General features: G+C 42.9%; 1 protein-coding gene across 2 annotated transcripts; it reads right to left on the bottom strand.

Moving 5' to 3' along the window:
* Positions 1 to 4,811: 4,811 nt before the first annotated feature.
* Positions 4,812 to 15,051, bottom strand: SFRP4 (secreted frizzled related protein 4). 2 transcript variants are annotated; one of them, XM_068203640.1, is made up of 6 exons: positions 13,879 to 15,031; positions 13,647 to 13,727; positions 13,491 to 13,556; positions 10,660 to 10,858; positions 7,883 to 7,946; positions 4,812 to 5,407 (listed from the first exon to the last, which is right to left on the bottom strand). In XM_068203640.1, exons 1-6 carry the CDS (start codon positions 14,318 to 14,320, stop codon positions 5,219 to 5,221), a joined length of 1,041 nt encoding a protein of 346 aa, XP_068059741.1. In that variant the 5' UTR covers positions 14,321 to 15,031; the 3' UTR covers positions 4,812 to 5,218. The 2 variants fall into 2 exon arrangements, with proteins under 2 accessions (XP_068059741.1, XP_068059748.1); XM_068203647.1 differs by lacking the exon at positions 4,812 to 5,407 and adding an exon at positions 5,755 to 6,394 and having other exon boundaries at positions 13,879 to 15,051.
* Between the last annotated feature and the right edge of the window lie 790 nt (positions 15,052 to 15,841).

The raw sequence follows: 15,841 nt of genomic DNA, 5'->3' as shown, positions 1-15,841 counted from the left end.
TCGATATGGATTCAATTTTTAAGAATTTTAACATTTCTGGTGGGATCAGCAATTATTTGATTTATAGAGTCAGAAGGACTAGACAGGAGTTCCAACATAAACTCCAAGGAGTCTCACAGATTAAAATCTTCCTGCAATTAAATTTACACAAAACTGCTGCATATAAAACTTACAGAAAGTCTGACTCTGTTTATCTCATATCTAAATGCCAGTTCAAAAGAGAATGTGTCCTTTACAACTGTTTATTTAGAAAACATCTTGTCGTTCATCATAGAATTAGGTGGTGCAAAGATTTGATTATAATTCTTCCAAGACTAACAAAAGATAACATAATTATTCTTCTGATTTTTGTCCCAGCAGGAGAGAAATGGAACCACAGGGCATGTTTATTTGTACCACAGACCACATATTTCCTTGTTTAGGAACTTTAATGAAATCATAACCTGACACTAAAGACTGTATTAAAGATCTGTTTCAGTTTAGGATGGTAAACAAGAGGGTTATAAATCTCAAAATACTGTTTTAGAAGAATAAGTATGTCTGATTGTACTGAGATTTTGTAGTGAATTACTACATAAAAAAATAAGACAGTTGGAGAAAAAGCTTTTTTTTCCATGCCAAGAAGATGGAGTCAATCAGCTTGTGGCTCTGTACTGCTTTTTTCCCTTTGCTCTGACTGCTGAATGAACTACACTGCAAGTCAGACCTTGCAAGTATCTGTTGAGCTTATCCACAGTTCTTTGTGAGCAAATGATCAGATTTCTGGTCACCTTGCTCAGAGAATACATACTGAAGTTCTCTGAGTATGTACAAATTATAAAGTTTTCATCACACTGTAACCACAAGGAATCAAAATACTTAGGGTGTTCTGTTTGGGGTATTTCTTGGTTACTCTGATACAACCTTCTAGCCTTCTACAGCCCCCAGCCTTCTATCTGGATGTATACTGCCTGATACATTTAAGGTACTTTTATGGCTTGGTGATAATATCCCCATCTAGAGAAAGGGAGTGCTGCCCTCCCTCGCTTTATTTTCATTTCCATAGTGGTTTATCCACCGGCCTTTTGGCAGCAGCAGTAACCAATCTAATATTAATAGATTACCTGGAAGCCCTCAAATTGACTGCATATCCAACAAGCAAGTTTGAAATGCTGTTTTACATTCCAGTAAGGCTGTTGTTTAAGGCTGTTGTTTAATTTCAGAGATGCTACATGAAATATAGTGTTAGCAGTTGAAATTCACTGCAATGTTCCCAGAAAGCCTTGGCTAGCTCTAATCTGAAGTATTGCACTTCTGTAGAAATTAATTACTTGCAAGTTATTGGGAAGTGGGGGTATTTATAAATGAAAACATAATTTTGAATGTTTGTTGACCCGTATTGATGGATTATATTTATTTACAAAATTAATTGTCACTGATGTAGTTTACCATAAAAACCTGGCTGAGGAAATGTTTTCAGATGTGCATTTACATTCAACTACTAAGCACAACCAAAAAGCATGCGTCAGTTGTGCATAATTGAGTAAATATTTTTTCAGGTTTCATTCACTTGGAATCTAGGTTACAATTCTGGATAAAAGAATTTAAGAGCTGTTTTGAGTATTTTGGACAGGAAAATCTTCTTTTTATTTGCTTAGGAAGTATTTCTCAGTCATATGCACTAACTGGACAAAAGTTGCAGCACTGAATTGAAGTGACCGGGTCATTCAGGTCTCGTTGGAGGGAGGTTTATGGCTTTTTAAAAATGTGTTTCATAAAAGAGTTCTGATTTGCATTTACAGTGAGCTTCTAAAATGGTGCCAATCATTCACAATTAGAGTAAATATTTTTTCAGGTTTCATTCTTTTGGAACTGAGGTTAGAACATTCAGTGAAAATACTGAATGGCACTTCTAACTAAACTGGGCACATGTGTGTGGGAGGTAGCAAGAAACTCACTAGAAGCATATGTTTGGTGTTCCAGGCAATTTTTATTTTATATTTTAAAAAATGCCAAGCCTCTCAGTAAGAAGGCAGCTGCAACGCTGAGAAAAAACCCATTTAACACTTCAAGAATTTGGCCTCCTAATTTTTTTCATCTTTCAGTAGTTACAGTAATTACATTCATCCATCAGCAAACTATTTGCCCCCCTTTGCTGAATGGAGGTTTCATGGCTCCAGTGCTGGAGTGCACCAGCACAGCAATGGCTACACCTGGCCATGGATGTGCATGACAAGAGGCGAGTCTGACCTTTAGCTACATGCCAGGGAGCAGAGGTGGGCACTGCACCCTCTGGGGAGGAATTTGTCTGTCCAAACAGCCCTCACTGCTCCAACACAGGGAAGGGAAGGGAAGGGAAGGGAAGGGAAGGGAAGGGAAGGGAAGGGAAGGGAAGGGAAGGGAAGGGAAGGGAAGGGAAGGGAAGGGAAGGGAAGGGAAGGGAAGGGAAGGGAAGGGAAGGGAAGGGAAGGGAAGGGAAGGGAAGGGAAGGGAAGGGAAGGGAAGGGAAGGGAAGGGAAGGGAAGGGAAGGGAAGGGAAGGGAAGGGAAGGGAAGGGAAGGGAAGGGAAGGGAAGGGAAGGGAAGGGAAGGGAAGGGAAGGGAAGGGAAGCTGGAGGGTAAGGATGTTCTGGGTCTGGATTCAGCTGGCAGGTGATGTCACAGGGAGTTAGTAATTGTAGGGGATTTTCAAATCGGAATGACTTGCATTAGTGCTAAATTGGGTTGACCCATGGCTCTTTATAATATAAGAAAAAATGGGTTTGGAAAAACACTGTCTTATTAATTTATCCCTTGTATGTCTGTTCTTTGTATTATGGTATCCCCTTCTTTTTGTTGTATTGCCTTTCCTTCTTCCATATTTTTACCATATCAGATTGAAAGTTAGTCAGCATAAAGTATACATAAAAATGTTAAGCAGTTTGGAAACACCTGGCTCAGTGCATCCGTGTCTATTCCAGCATATTGGAATGGTCAATCTAATGACAGCAACTTGGAGAAGGAATGGTGACAATTCTCTGAAGAAAATAATTTGTATATTTTTTCCTCTGACAAAACGAAAAAAAAAAAGTTTGACTCTAACAGTTGTAAAATAATATGTGATGTTGCTGGGGAGTCTAGGTAGCTGTTCCAAAAGTTCCATTTAACAAATGCCACATTTAACTATGTTCACAATAAAATTTTTTGAAGTGATATATTATGACTTCAGTATTTGTTATTTCAACATCACATTGATGTGACTGTCACTCATTTTTAATGGCTAACCATATATACATTTATTGGGGTACTTTAAATTGGGATCAATAGGAAATCAAAACTTAAGAACTCTTGCTACACAGTACATAAAACTATTATAGAAGTTTTCCAACCTTTTAGATCATGCTTAAGTCAGCATTTTCAAACCTGAATTAGTCACCCGCAAGTGAAACTCTGTCTCCTTTGATTTCCATTTCAGTTTTTCCATTTCACTGAACTTGATTAAGGCTTCACCTATAGGCTGTATTTAAGCACCTAAGTTTGTAGTCTGTTTTCTCAGACATGTCAAACACATAATTCCTACTAAAGTCAATATAGCCTATATATGCTCAGCATTCCTGGCACCTGGAATGAATTTTAGATCTAATTCTGCAGGTGTTCCATGTCAACAAAGTACTGCACCTGCCCAGAATTACCAGTAGTGCTACACTCAAGTCCTGACCTTTGTATATTTTAACCAGTTGCTCAAAGCTCAACAATGAGCGTTTACATTGGTTTTCCCCCCCCTGAATTATTCTATAAGCTATTATTCCATCTTCTTGTAACACCTGTCTTTCTTAAACCTTGTAACTTAGCATCTATGTCCCAAATTTCCATTAGCAAATTACCAAGTATGTAATTGCTACTACCAGAATCACTCCAGCGTATTTTGATGTGGATTTCACACATGCAAATTTCATTGGAATTCTTGTCATGGCAAAGATCAACATACTGACATGACCAATTGTTATTCCTTATGATAATCTACACAGAGCTTCCTTTTTTTTTTTTTTTCCCTGACATAGAATTTCTCTATTATAAAAATCCTCATTTTACCAGAATTGACAAGTCTAGTTCTTAGCCTTCCTGCAGGAAATCTGGAAGGTCTTTCAGGCATAAATAAAAGAATCTGCTCTTCTGTCACGCTTTTCAGCGTAAATGTTACTTTCTGATATGAAAAACTGCAGATAGCCAGTTGCTTTGAGAAGCTCATTAATAGGGACAAAGGTGATTTATTTATTTATTTAATCTCAGAAAAAAGTTAGAAATATGGTATCAAATGATAAAAAGTTATCCAAATGATTACTGAGCCACATGAAGCCCCATTCTCTCCTTAATACTGTACAGTAGCTGTCAGTTATCTTTAGAATAAAGCTTCTATTCCAGTTTTCATAGCAAAGCTATATTACAGCAAATGTGTTACTTTTAAGAATTCTACAGATCTGTTCACTTTAATTTGTCCTTTCAAAAAAATACAGATTTTTCAATTAGATGTTTAAATATATTTGAAATTAGAACAACAGAAGCCAGCCTGAAGTACAATAAAAAAAAATCAAACGTCTGCTTTGAATACATTTTTACTACACAAACCCACAAGATCAAGTACTATCACTGTAAGCATATTTTTGGCACACACATAAAAATAATCACATAATGCATACCCAGATGCTTAATGGTAAACTATGCTTTTGAACACTCTGAGTAAGGGCTGTGATTCCAAACAGCAGATAGGTTCAGCTCCATCAGCTGCAGTCATTGCTGCCTGAGATATCTGCCAGAGGTTACCATCCTCCATCCCACTCCTCAGCTGCCTGAGCTCTCAGCTAATTCACAGACTAACTCACCAACTACTACACCAGCTGAGGAGAGAAACTCCATGCAGCTCTCCAACATCTGGCAGGGAAGCAGACCAGATAACTGGTACAAGGAGTCAAATCCTCTGGCAGCCAAGGCTAGTTCTATCTAGATGGGAAATCAGAGCCCAAAGATAAAGCTCAGTCAGCTGGAATATGCCTACCTCATATTAGTGCAAACCTATGCTTTACGGCTTGCAGTGACTTGAAAGGATAAGCAAACCTTGTAACAGGAGAGTGCAGCAAAAGGTCTATGTAGAAACTGACATGATTTTTTAAGTTGATGAGTTCCAGATTAATAAAACATGCTGACCAAGCCAGATTGTGACCCTTGTCGTGCAGGGAAAGTCCTTCCTTTTGGGAATTTCACACTCATACTTTTTTGGGGCTGATTTCTTTCTGGCCATTTCTTATTTTAATGGCCTTTTTGGGGCCACTGATCAGTGGGTTGGTGTTCTTGGTTTGCGGTTTCAGGGCTCCACTCTGTCCACTGCGTCCCGAATTCTGGTTCTTGCTGCGCGCGGTTCGCCGCTTTTGTTCTTGCAGTCTCTGTTCCCACCTCTGTAGAAATGCAGAAGACAAAGAGGATGAGTTAGGGAAGGACATAATCATAAATAATTACATCCTAACCAAAGCTATCCTGAACCACTGATGCTAGTGCTACCTTTAACAGTCTCATGCTCTAAATTGCAAGGCCATTGATGTCAGCATGTAATGGCTATTTGTAGGGAGTGTGTTCTAGGTTAGAGGGAATTTCCACAATACCAGATGATGGAAATGACAATTGGCCATCTCGTGTGCATTCTGCATGTGAGTGCCTCTTCAGAAATATAGGGGAGCTGGCAACATGCCATCAAAAAGTCAGGACTAGTACATTGGGAGCTCCTTTGCAAGGCCCTTCTTTGCTGTCTTGCTGGACTTGCTACTTGACTTTTCCTCAGAAAATTCTGCAAGAATCAAACTATCCTTTCACAATATATATTTAAGCACACAGCTACAAGGGGAGCTAGTATTTACTTTCCGCTTCTGATTTTCTCTGGGGTGGAAAGGACTGGGCATGAACAAGCTTATCTTACGGACAGACAATAGCAATGATCACAGTGAAATCACAGTGTTGAGAGTTGCAATGCCATGGTTTGAATAATGCACCTGCAGCTTTATTCACCAGCATCCCCAAGAAATTTTGAAAAGTAACGAGCCTACCAAAGATAACAGCTATCAGATTTTCAAATCCAATAGTGCAGTAGTTACAAAATAGGTTTTTACAGTAAGTTTAACTGGTCAGCTCTCCAAAACATGGAGGGATCCATATAACAGCAAAAGAGACTGCAGACTTTCACCTCCGGGAACAGAAATACCTATTTTAAGGAAAACAAGGTAGGCAGTAGAACCCAGAAAAGATCTCACCTCTCCCTTCTATTATCTTTCCCTTTTGAAATGCCTAAAGGCAGCGGATTTACCCAGTGATCAGAGCAAGAGAAATGTTCTCCAGCTTGCCTATTCAGTATCTCTGCACTGACTTTGTTGCAGCTCAGACTCTTGTCCTGGCTAGAGAAAAGACCAGCAATGTTGTGGTTATGTTAACAACTGTCTTCTGTGGTTGACAGACAGCTCAAAACATCCATTGTAAGTGGTAACTCAAGACAAAATTTAGATGCAAATCTTCAGAGATGAATGATGGGCATTAAAATGAAGCCACTGTGATACCTAGCTCCATACTGGCTTTGTGTGGTCAGAGTTACTTTATGCATCTTTATAAAACCAAAACTATCCGAAGACATTTAGCTGTGTCCCACTCAAACATGTTTAAATGAGGATTTAGTTTCTGAAATATGAGAGGAAATTACATATGCTTTGAAGGACATTTTTTTTTGGCAGTCATGCATCTATTTGACAATCTGAAAACTAATGCCCAAACATGACTGAAGACACAATTAGAAATGACAAAACAGTGTGAGGAGGTGACTAAAACACACTGTGTGCCAGTAACAGGCCATTAAGTTGACAGCTAAAGGATTTCAGGAATCCATGTCATATGTCAATATTCTAAATCCAACATGGCATCCTCTGCAATTGACATGTATTTATGTTTTATAGATTTAAAGCATGTTTTCCACACACAGATTTCAGATGAGTAAGTGAAGAGGGTATGAGAGAAGCATTGAATGCAATTTCCTGCAAGAAGTTGGTCTGTAATCTAAAAGCTTCTGCTTATGGATTCCTACATCTCTTTTCCTCCTCTTTATCAACTGCCAATCAACTCATAACTAAAACATACATGTACGTCCTTAAACATACACGTATGTCCTTAATGCTCTGAAAACCTTTCTGAATTCCAAAAATAACTTTCTTTCATGTCTAAAACTGGGAGGAAGAATCTGACCTCCTCTCAATCCATCCTTCCTTTCCATTAAAAAAATATGTTTACAAGTAGAGAGTGATATCAAGTGCTATCCTGAAGCCCCAAAAAGCAGAAGCATCTGATGTGCCTGCCACCCATGTCTCTATACTAAAGACTTTTCCTTCCAGTGTTTCCTGAATCCAGAGAAACAATGTCCAGTCCTTTGGGTGGGTCTTAGTAGGGAGTACCTGGTGAGAAGTGTGCGTCTCCAGCCTGTAATCTTTAATGCAGCAAAAAACATTAATCCAGTGCAGAGGATTTTAACTTGCTTTCTTATCTAATGTGGGCTATGTACTCCTCTGCATATCACCTTCCCTTTCATATCATCGCTCCTTGCGGTAGCAGGGATATGAAAGAAATTCCTGGAAACAATATTGCAAGAAACCAGAGTTCACACGAAGATCATCCCACAGGGTAAAATTAAAGAGAAATAAAATTTTAGACACCCTAAAACACAAGATTAAAGTATTCAAATTTTCACTTATACTTGGGTAACTATGAGGGCTGAAAATGTTCAAGTGAAAATAATGATACGGATGTCTGAAAGTCATCAAAGTTAATCAATACTGAAGTAAAACAAAGGTGTTTAACTTTTTATCAAGAACCTCAGCCTTCTTTTCTTTGGTTGCATTTACCTTAAATCTTCTGTTTAGTTGGTCCTTCCATTTTTCAACTAGACATCCATCAAGAAGCATCAACCTGAAAATTAAGAAATACACACTAATTATTGATATTTCTGATTTTAATTCCTGAGATGCCATTCCAAATGATTTGACAGAGATTGGGGTTGAAATGCACCCACAGGTACTGGTACTGACAGGTTTTATGGATGGGATGATGGGATATGACGGGATATAATATGTTTCTCTGTGTGTTTGTGTGAAGAGTAGATTAAACTGATGCATTTTACTTCTGACTTTAAAAAAGAAGCTGTTTCACATGCACCAGCTAATACAGCTTAGATGAAAAACAGTAATATAATTATATGATCACTTACAATTGTATCCATTTCTACCTATAAATACATGAGGATGGCAGTATGTGTTTCCTACATCTAACTCCTTAAAGAGTCCTTTAAGGGGAATTTGGAAGAGGTATGGTTAGTGATACTTGCCATACTTGCCTACCAGTGAAATCTGGCTAGCTCCTGCATGAAAACATTGAGTCTAGATGTTATGAAATTAATAAAACAAAAATCTGACTGTTAAATATATATGCCTTAAACAGCTCCTAAAGCAGCTTATTCTAAAGCAGTCTGATGTCAGACCTTCCACATCCCAACCTAGAGACAACTTTTTGGTATTTTTTTCTGTTTGGTTGGTTGAGATACTAGACCTTAACATGCCCTAATATAAATGCCACTAAAATTCTGGGGGGTTGTATTTAGACATCAGTGTTGGCTGGAAACATCAAGACACTGTTATAAATGCACTGCTCTGGCTGGTGAAGGTTAAACAGTGTAGCAGGGCCTGATCTCCAGTTTCTATGAATAGCGTCACTGCTCTTAGCAGCTCAAACACAGTAAAAAATGCTCTTCTCATAGTCATTTGCCATGGTGCATCCAGTTTGACCAAACATAAAAGGTCTAATGTGAGTGCAAACCTTGGAGAACCAGGAACAATATGTTGTACATCTCTTTCCAAAGAAAAATTAGACAACTAACGTACAGGATTGATGCCAAGGCCATACTGCCGTGGATGAAGCCACAACATGGGGTACATCTGGCACAGCTTTGGTTCAGGTCAAATTATCCAGTGAGGCTCTAACCCTAACAACAGGCAATAGGTATTTTGCTATTGACTGCAGAGGAGGTACAGCTTCCATCCATTCTGCCTGTGTCATTTAAAAAAAACTGCTGTAACTCAAAACCTTCTGTTTTCCTGCCACTGAGTTCAACAGGAAGCACATATAATAGTTTATGTTTCTTTTTCAAATCCACTTTAGTACACTATATGAAATTAAAAACCTCAATGACCTTTAAAAACCATCATAAGACATCTAGTGAATCACGTGTTTTTTCCATAATAATGGAGATGCCGATTGTGATCTTTGACTTATGAAATCTCCCTTTCCTAACAGCCTCCAGAGGAACCTCTGCAACCCAGAACTCCTCTATCGCTGTTCTGCTCATCGCCCTCTTACATGAGTCAGAGCTTGTATCCCTAAAATGACTAACAGAAATAGAGGGCTCTACGCTAATATTTGTAAAATACTTCCAGACCTGGAGGGGCAAAGAGCTGAATAGTAATAAAATACTGTGTCTGCTAGCTTACAGAAAACAAGCTAAAGCAATAATATATCAGATAGCAAATTTTAGAAACACCTATAAAATAAATACTCCCAAAATATCAACATAAAGCTCATTAAAAATATGGATATTGCCCATCACATCCCACATGTGGATGTTCTATGGTCCTTACAAGTGTGTGTGGACAATTAACAGCAACATCACAGCATGCAAAACCAGCCTGCACATTTTACAGACAGCCTTGCCTCCAAACCACAACACACTGGCCTACACAGAACCTAAAGCACCACAACCTGCTCTGCTGGCATCTACTGGTACGCTTGGGGTGCCTATGTGGATGGGATGTCCCCTTCTGCCTCAAGGAACCAGGGAGAAAAGGGAGCTGTGATTCATCACTCCTTCCCCTCCACGCCAGCATGCTGGATTTCTTTCCATGCCTGGGGCTAGGCTAACTTCCAGATGAACGGTCTGGTAAAGTTTGTTTTGTTTTGGTTTTAATTTTAATCATATAGCAGGACTGGCAAGCTGCTCTAAGAGTATTTACTTTTCATCTGCCATCCGGGAGCTGGAGCTCCAATGGCTGCAGCTTTGGCTGGTCCCGCTACGGCTTCGGGATCAGAAGCATCTCATTGATGGCACTGGTCCAAAGTATGGACGGGCCAGCAGAGAAGGTCTGGCTCTGACTCCAGCAGCTCTGCTGACAGAGGATGTGTATCATCTCCTGCCCACTCCCCTAGTGAGGCAGAACGATGCCTTCTATGTGGTCCTGCCAACACAGATCATCATCTACAGCCACCACTGGGCTTGTTGCACACAAAGCAACTCATCCCTATGGAAAGTGGTCCTGGAAAAACACTCTCAAGCTGGAGGTGACTGAACTGCTGCATGATGCTTTATCACTATGCTGTCAGCACCTAATGCCACCAGATTTTATGCTCTTTATGTGAGTCAAATTTTGTAAACACATCATGGCACAGAGCTGAGGCTGATGAAGTGGAGAAGGTCAGCTGTGAAGGTAATGGAAACATGTACGTGTATGTATGAGTTATCCTAAGAAAAACTATCAGCGAAACAAGCCTGTGTTGAGGAAGAGAGATTTACTGGTCCTCCTTCCCATCTATCACACACACCTCTGACACTTTTCTGCAACACATCATGGCTCACCTTGAGCGCCACTCATAGCACATGATGAGAACATCCTGCTTTGGTTGAAGAGGCGGGCACTGGCAGGAGGAATTTGTAAGAAGAGGCACTTGGGACAGAGGAATTGGCGTTGAGGACTTGAGTATGTCTTTGACTTCAACCACAGTCGTTATCTCATTGCAGTTCCCTCTTTCTACGCTTTTTACTTTAGCGTGAATGACTGCAAATAGAAAAATAGAGGAGTGAGAACAATAAACAGTCTTGGAAATTTAAATACATCGCAAAATTAAATAAAATATATTGAATTGGAAGCTGTTGTTTTGGTTGTGAAACTAGAACTACTTCTGCCTGTGTGGCATGAACAGTGGCTTAGAATAACAGAGGCCTGATCTCAATTTGGTTTTCAGTAGGACTGTTGACAACTGTAAAATTAAACATGTGCTTAAATCTTTGCTAGATCAAGCCAACCAATCTCGCCTGGAATCACACACAAAAACAGCTCCTTCAACTCAGACTTGAAGAACCCTTTGCACAAATCTAACCCATTTTCCAGCCACATCTGGCTATTTCCTATTAAGTAATGAATAATTTACCTCACAGGCAGTTGTTATGAATCGAGTCCTTTCAATAATAAAATCACTTCCTGTAGATTGTAAGCAGAAGATATAGTCTTTTCTTAAATATAAGAAACAAGGGAAGGCTAGAAACAATAGTCAAAAAAACTAAGAGGCTTAGGATTTCCATGACTGACTTGAGCTATACTTTTTTTCATCTTTTGCCTTTGGATTCTCTACTAATAGTGAGATCCTTATATAAACGAGACACTGAAAAAGGTTGTTCTGACTCTGAATACACAATCATTTGTATTTTTACCTTTCATTGAGGAAAACAGCATGTCTACACAGATGCAAGAAGGTGAAACACTATAGATTGCTCTGAAGTGATCCCTGGGCTAACTTTGTACTGATAAACTCTGGCATCACCTACTACTCCAGCATTTTATCCCTTCTCTCTTGTGAGAAACACCAGATCTAATAAATTAAGTATGATTTTTACATAAAGGATTTTGTCTCTAAGAAACATCAAAATAGAAAGGGTTCTACTGTCCAAAAATTCTTCAGTGAAAGAGGCATGAGAAGTGTATAGACCACAGGGTGATCAGCCTGCTCCTGCCAGCCACTGGGTCAAAAGCTTCCACATGAACCTCAGAACATTTGGAATAATCACACACAGAAAACAGGAAACCAGCACTGTTAATGCAGTCTGGTGTTAACCAGACTATGCCTCGCTACCTTAATCAGGACATGTGTAATAGACACAAAACGTGAAGAATTTCAGTTTTGGAGACTCACAACCTGTTTTCAAGTCTGATTGGTACAATTGAAAGTACAATTTGGCTGTATATCTTATTTTAAAGGTTTTCAGAAAAAAAATTATTGATTTTAAACTCATTAAATCTTGTCCCTCAATTCATTTTCCATATAAATAGGTCTATTTATATCACAGGGTGCTGAATAAAAATTTACATCTCAAAAATAAAATCTTGATTTCACAAATTCAACGGAATTAAGTTTTGGACCTTAACACACTGGTTTTATTCAAGGAACACTCCTACTGAAATAACTGGAATCAGAATTTACATGGCTAACACCTGTCTCTCATTTTGGAACAGTCATTTGATATCACTACTTTTCATATGTTTCAAGCAACAGTGGAAGCTTTTTGTTCCACCTAAACATATCTCTATGCTGCACTGACACAGATCAAAGAATTATATAAAAAGAGTAAGTTGTGCAAGTGCACCAAAATGCTATAATGAACAAAAAGGTATACAATTACCTAAGCTAGAGGTTCAGCTTGATTATTCCCACCAAACATGCTAACAAAGAAGCAAATAGCTACAAACTTACTTTCATTTGATATCAAACAAATAGGAACTGAACTATATTATAACCCTACTGGAGAACAACTAGATAAATGACTGGGAAAAAACCTGCCATCAGAGAAAATACCCACAAAGTGCAAAATGAAGCAATACTGCATATAAAATTCATAGTTAATAGAGGCTTTGCATTGACACTAGGTTTAATCTGGCATTTATCTAATCTAGATAATCTAAAGATTATCTAATCTTTATCTAATTATCTTATCTAATACCTTCCTGACTCACACCATCAGAAAACTGAGGCAGGGGGAAGCCAAGGGGAAAGAGGGGTGAATACTTATTTTTATTGCAAATATGTCACCCAACATATAATGAAACTATTGGCTATCTCCGTGGCTGGATGGTGCAAACTGTCAGTGAATTCAGTTATTCTCTGACAATTCTGTACCAGACAGAACTCTGGCTAATAAGTAAAGTATATACAAATTTCTAAAAGCTTTTTACTTTGCTGCAGCTGGTTCACGTGTACAAGTTTTATTTGGGTAGCAAACCCCTGTTTATTCTACCTGTCAGATGAAAACAGGAGCTGGCCAACTCATCACACTCACATCAGGCTTAACTGCCTTTACTAGAGTGACGCTTTGCAGCAGCAACCACCCTTTCTGCAGACCAGAAGGGTGCACATTACTGACATTTTACTGCTTTTGTCAGAAACACACCATCATCTGTGCAATTACTACTACTGCCTGCACATGGTGTGTGCTACAGCTGGATTTTGGAAGAGGACACCTAGGTATTCCCCAGCAAACACCCACTTGGAAAGGCTGTGTTGGAGGCAGTCTCCTCATGCCACACTTGCTGGATGGGGCCTGGTGTGGGCTCAGCACCCACACAGAGCTGCCTAACTTGCAGGGACACAAGGAGGATGTGGAGCAGGCGAAGTGAAGCATTTCCCCCATGCACTTACTGTAGCTGTAGTTCTTGGCCAAGTAGGTTGACAGCGTAGGCTTTGTCTTTTTGCACCTGCACCGCTCTTCAAAGGAAGAGAAGGGAGAAAGGTTGAGGGGTGTCAGAGGGACCATGTCTCCGGGGAGGTGGAGGCGGGGGATCGTCCTACGCTCACCCTGGCCACGGCTCCTGCAGTCAGGCTCCAGGGGTCTGTCCGGCACCATAAAGCCCTGTGTGAAGTCCGTCCACTTCACATCTGCAAACAGAGGTGCGTCAGGGAGTGAAAACTCTCGGTAGAGGCTCCAGGACTGGAGCGTGGGGGTCCCGCAGCCCCCCCGTCCCACCCTGGGGGATCCCGCGGCGGTGGAGGGAGTCCTCCCACCTCTCGCCGCCCCCAGGGTTCTCACCCTCCGGCACGTCGGTGACGATGGCCTCTGGGGAGATGCAGACGCCGCGGTCGTAGACGGGGAGGTCGTCGCAAGCCAGGCTCTCGGGCCAGCTGTGGTTGTAGCGGCGCATGATGGGCTCGCAGCCGTCGCGGGCGCGCTGGCAGACGGAGCGGCACGGCTTGATGGGGTCGTAGAGGAACTCCAGGGTGCAGATGGGGGCGTACATGGCGCAGAGGAAGAAGGGCAGGACCGGGCTGCAGCCGGTGGCCACCAGCTCCTCGTACTGTTCGATAGCGAGGACGGCGTTTTCCTGGGTGCTGTGGTGGAGGTGGTTGGGCATGCGGGTGATATTCCAGGGCATGGAGCGGCACATGGGGATGCGCACCGCCTCGCACGGCGCGCCCTGCGCCCGCGGGCTCACCCGCAGCCACAGGGACACCGCCACCAAGGCGCGCAGCATCCTCTTCCTCCTCCTTGTCCTCCTTGTCCGCCGCCGCCCGCCGCCGCCCCGTGGGTCCCGGCGGCCGAAGGGCGCGGAGCCGCGCTGCCTCCCGGAGCCCTGCTGCAGTCAAGTTGCGGGAGCCGCCGCGCCGACAGCCATGGACATCGCAGGACCGCATTTATACCAGTGGCACGAGTGACGTGGGGCCGATCGCGCTCCCTTGGCAGCCCCGCTCCTCCGGGGGGGTGGGGGGTGTGCGTGTATGTGTGCGTTTTGCTGTGCAGGCACGGTGACATCACCTCCACCCCGTTTAATCCCCCGGCGACATCACTGCGTCTCTCGGCCGCCGCTCCAGCTCCGTTTCAGTTTTCATCTGTGTCATAAATTCCTTCAGGTGGAAGGGGGGGGAAGGAAACTCAAACCACAGGGTTCTGCCACGGGGCTCGGCGCTCCGACGCGGGGAGAGGGAAGGCGACGGTAGGAACCGAGGCTTCTTCCCGTGGGGCTGAACTTTATACACCGCGTTTTCTCAAGGGAGAAGAAACTTTTTGCGGGCTTGAGGGATCTCCGGCGGCTGTTCCCGTCGCCTCCAGACGGTTGTAAAATTCCCTCCATGAGCTCGGCACGGACGGGGAAAGGCGTGAAGTGGACGGGCGGCCAGACGGGGTGGTGGCTCGTGGCCCGGTTTGCTCGGGATAGGGGAAGCGGCGGCGGCCGGGCCAAGACGGGAGCGGGCGGCGGGGCCGGGGCAGCGCGGGGCTGCTGTGCGGAGAGTTAGCCCTTCGCCCCGCTCCCCCCGCCGTCCCCTACCAATCGCATCTGCACACGAGCGGAAGAAGGGGTTTCAGACTTTTCCCAAACTGTTTTTTATTTTCCTTTCTTTGGTACTCCACGGGCACGCGCCCCTGGTGCAGAGAATGGCGTGCCCAGGCGTGGGTACAGGGCTCCCTTCATAGCCCACCTCTGTTCCCCCGTGCACGGAAAGACCTCCAGGCCCGTTCTTCACTGTGGGAAATGCCGCTCCCCAGTCTTTGAGAGACCCGCTGAGACAAGAAGATTAACTCAATGCCAAGTTATCCCGGTGACCTGAGAGAGACGCAGCGTGGCTGAGGTACCTGCCCCGGCCAGGTATCATGGTGTTCCCTGCAGAGGCAGCCGAGCTGCAGACACGGAGCATCTGGGGCACGGGCCTCCCCTTCCCTTAGTGGGTGCGGAAGGCACATCCAGAGCAGGCAGGAAAGAACAGCTGATACACCTAAGAGGGCAGTGGGAGATGAAGGAATGCATGTGGTGAAGGAATGCTTGGTGACACTGTCTGTCCGTGGGGAGACACTGAAATGCCTCCCTCGAGTGCAACATTAAAGCCGTTTGTCCCAGCAGGTCACTCCTGTTCTCATATCCCCTCCCTCCCCAAGCTCACGCAGAATACCCAGGGCTTGGAGCTCGGAGCTGCCCCTCTGGGCACGGCCAGGGCGCCCAGACCCTCTCGGCTGCGGGGAGGGAGGCGTGAGAGGGCGCGGGTCCCGGTGGCCTGTCGCC

This window comes from Anomalospiza imberbis, chromosome 1, assembly GCF_031753505.1.
Source record: "Anomalospiza imberbis isolate Cuckoo-Finch-1a 21T00152 chromosome 1, ASM3175350v1, whole genome shotgun sequence".
Lineage (NCBI taxonomy): Eukaryota > Metazoa > Chordata > Aves > Passeriformes > Viduidae > Anomalospiza > Anomalospiza imberbis.
The sequence above is the reverse complement of the archived record's forward strand: the minus strand, read 5'-3'. Positions and strand labels throughout refer to the sequence as shown.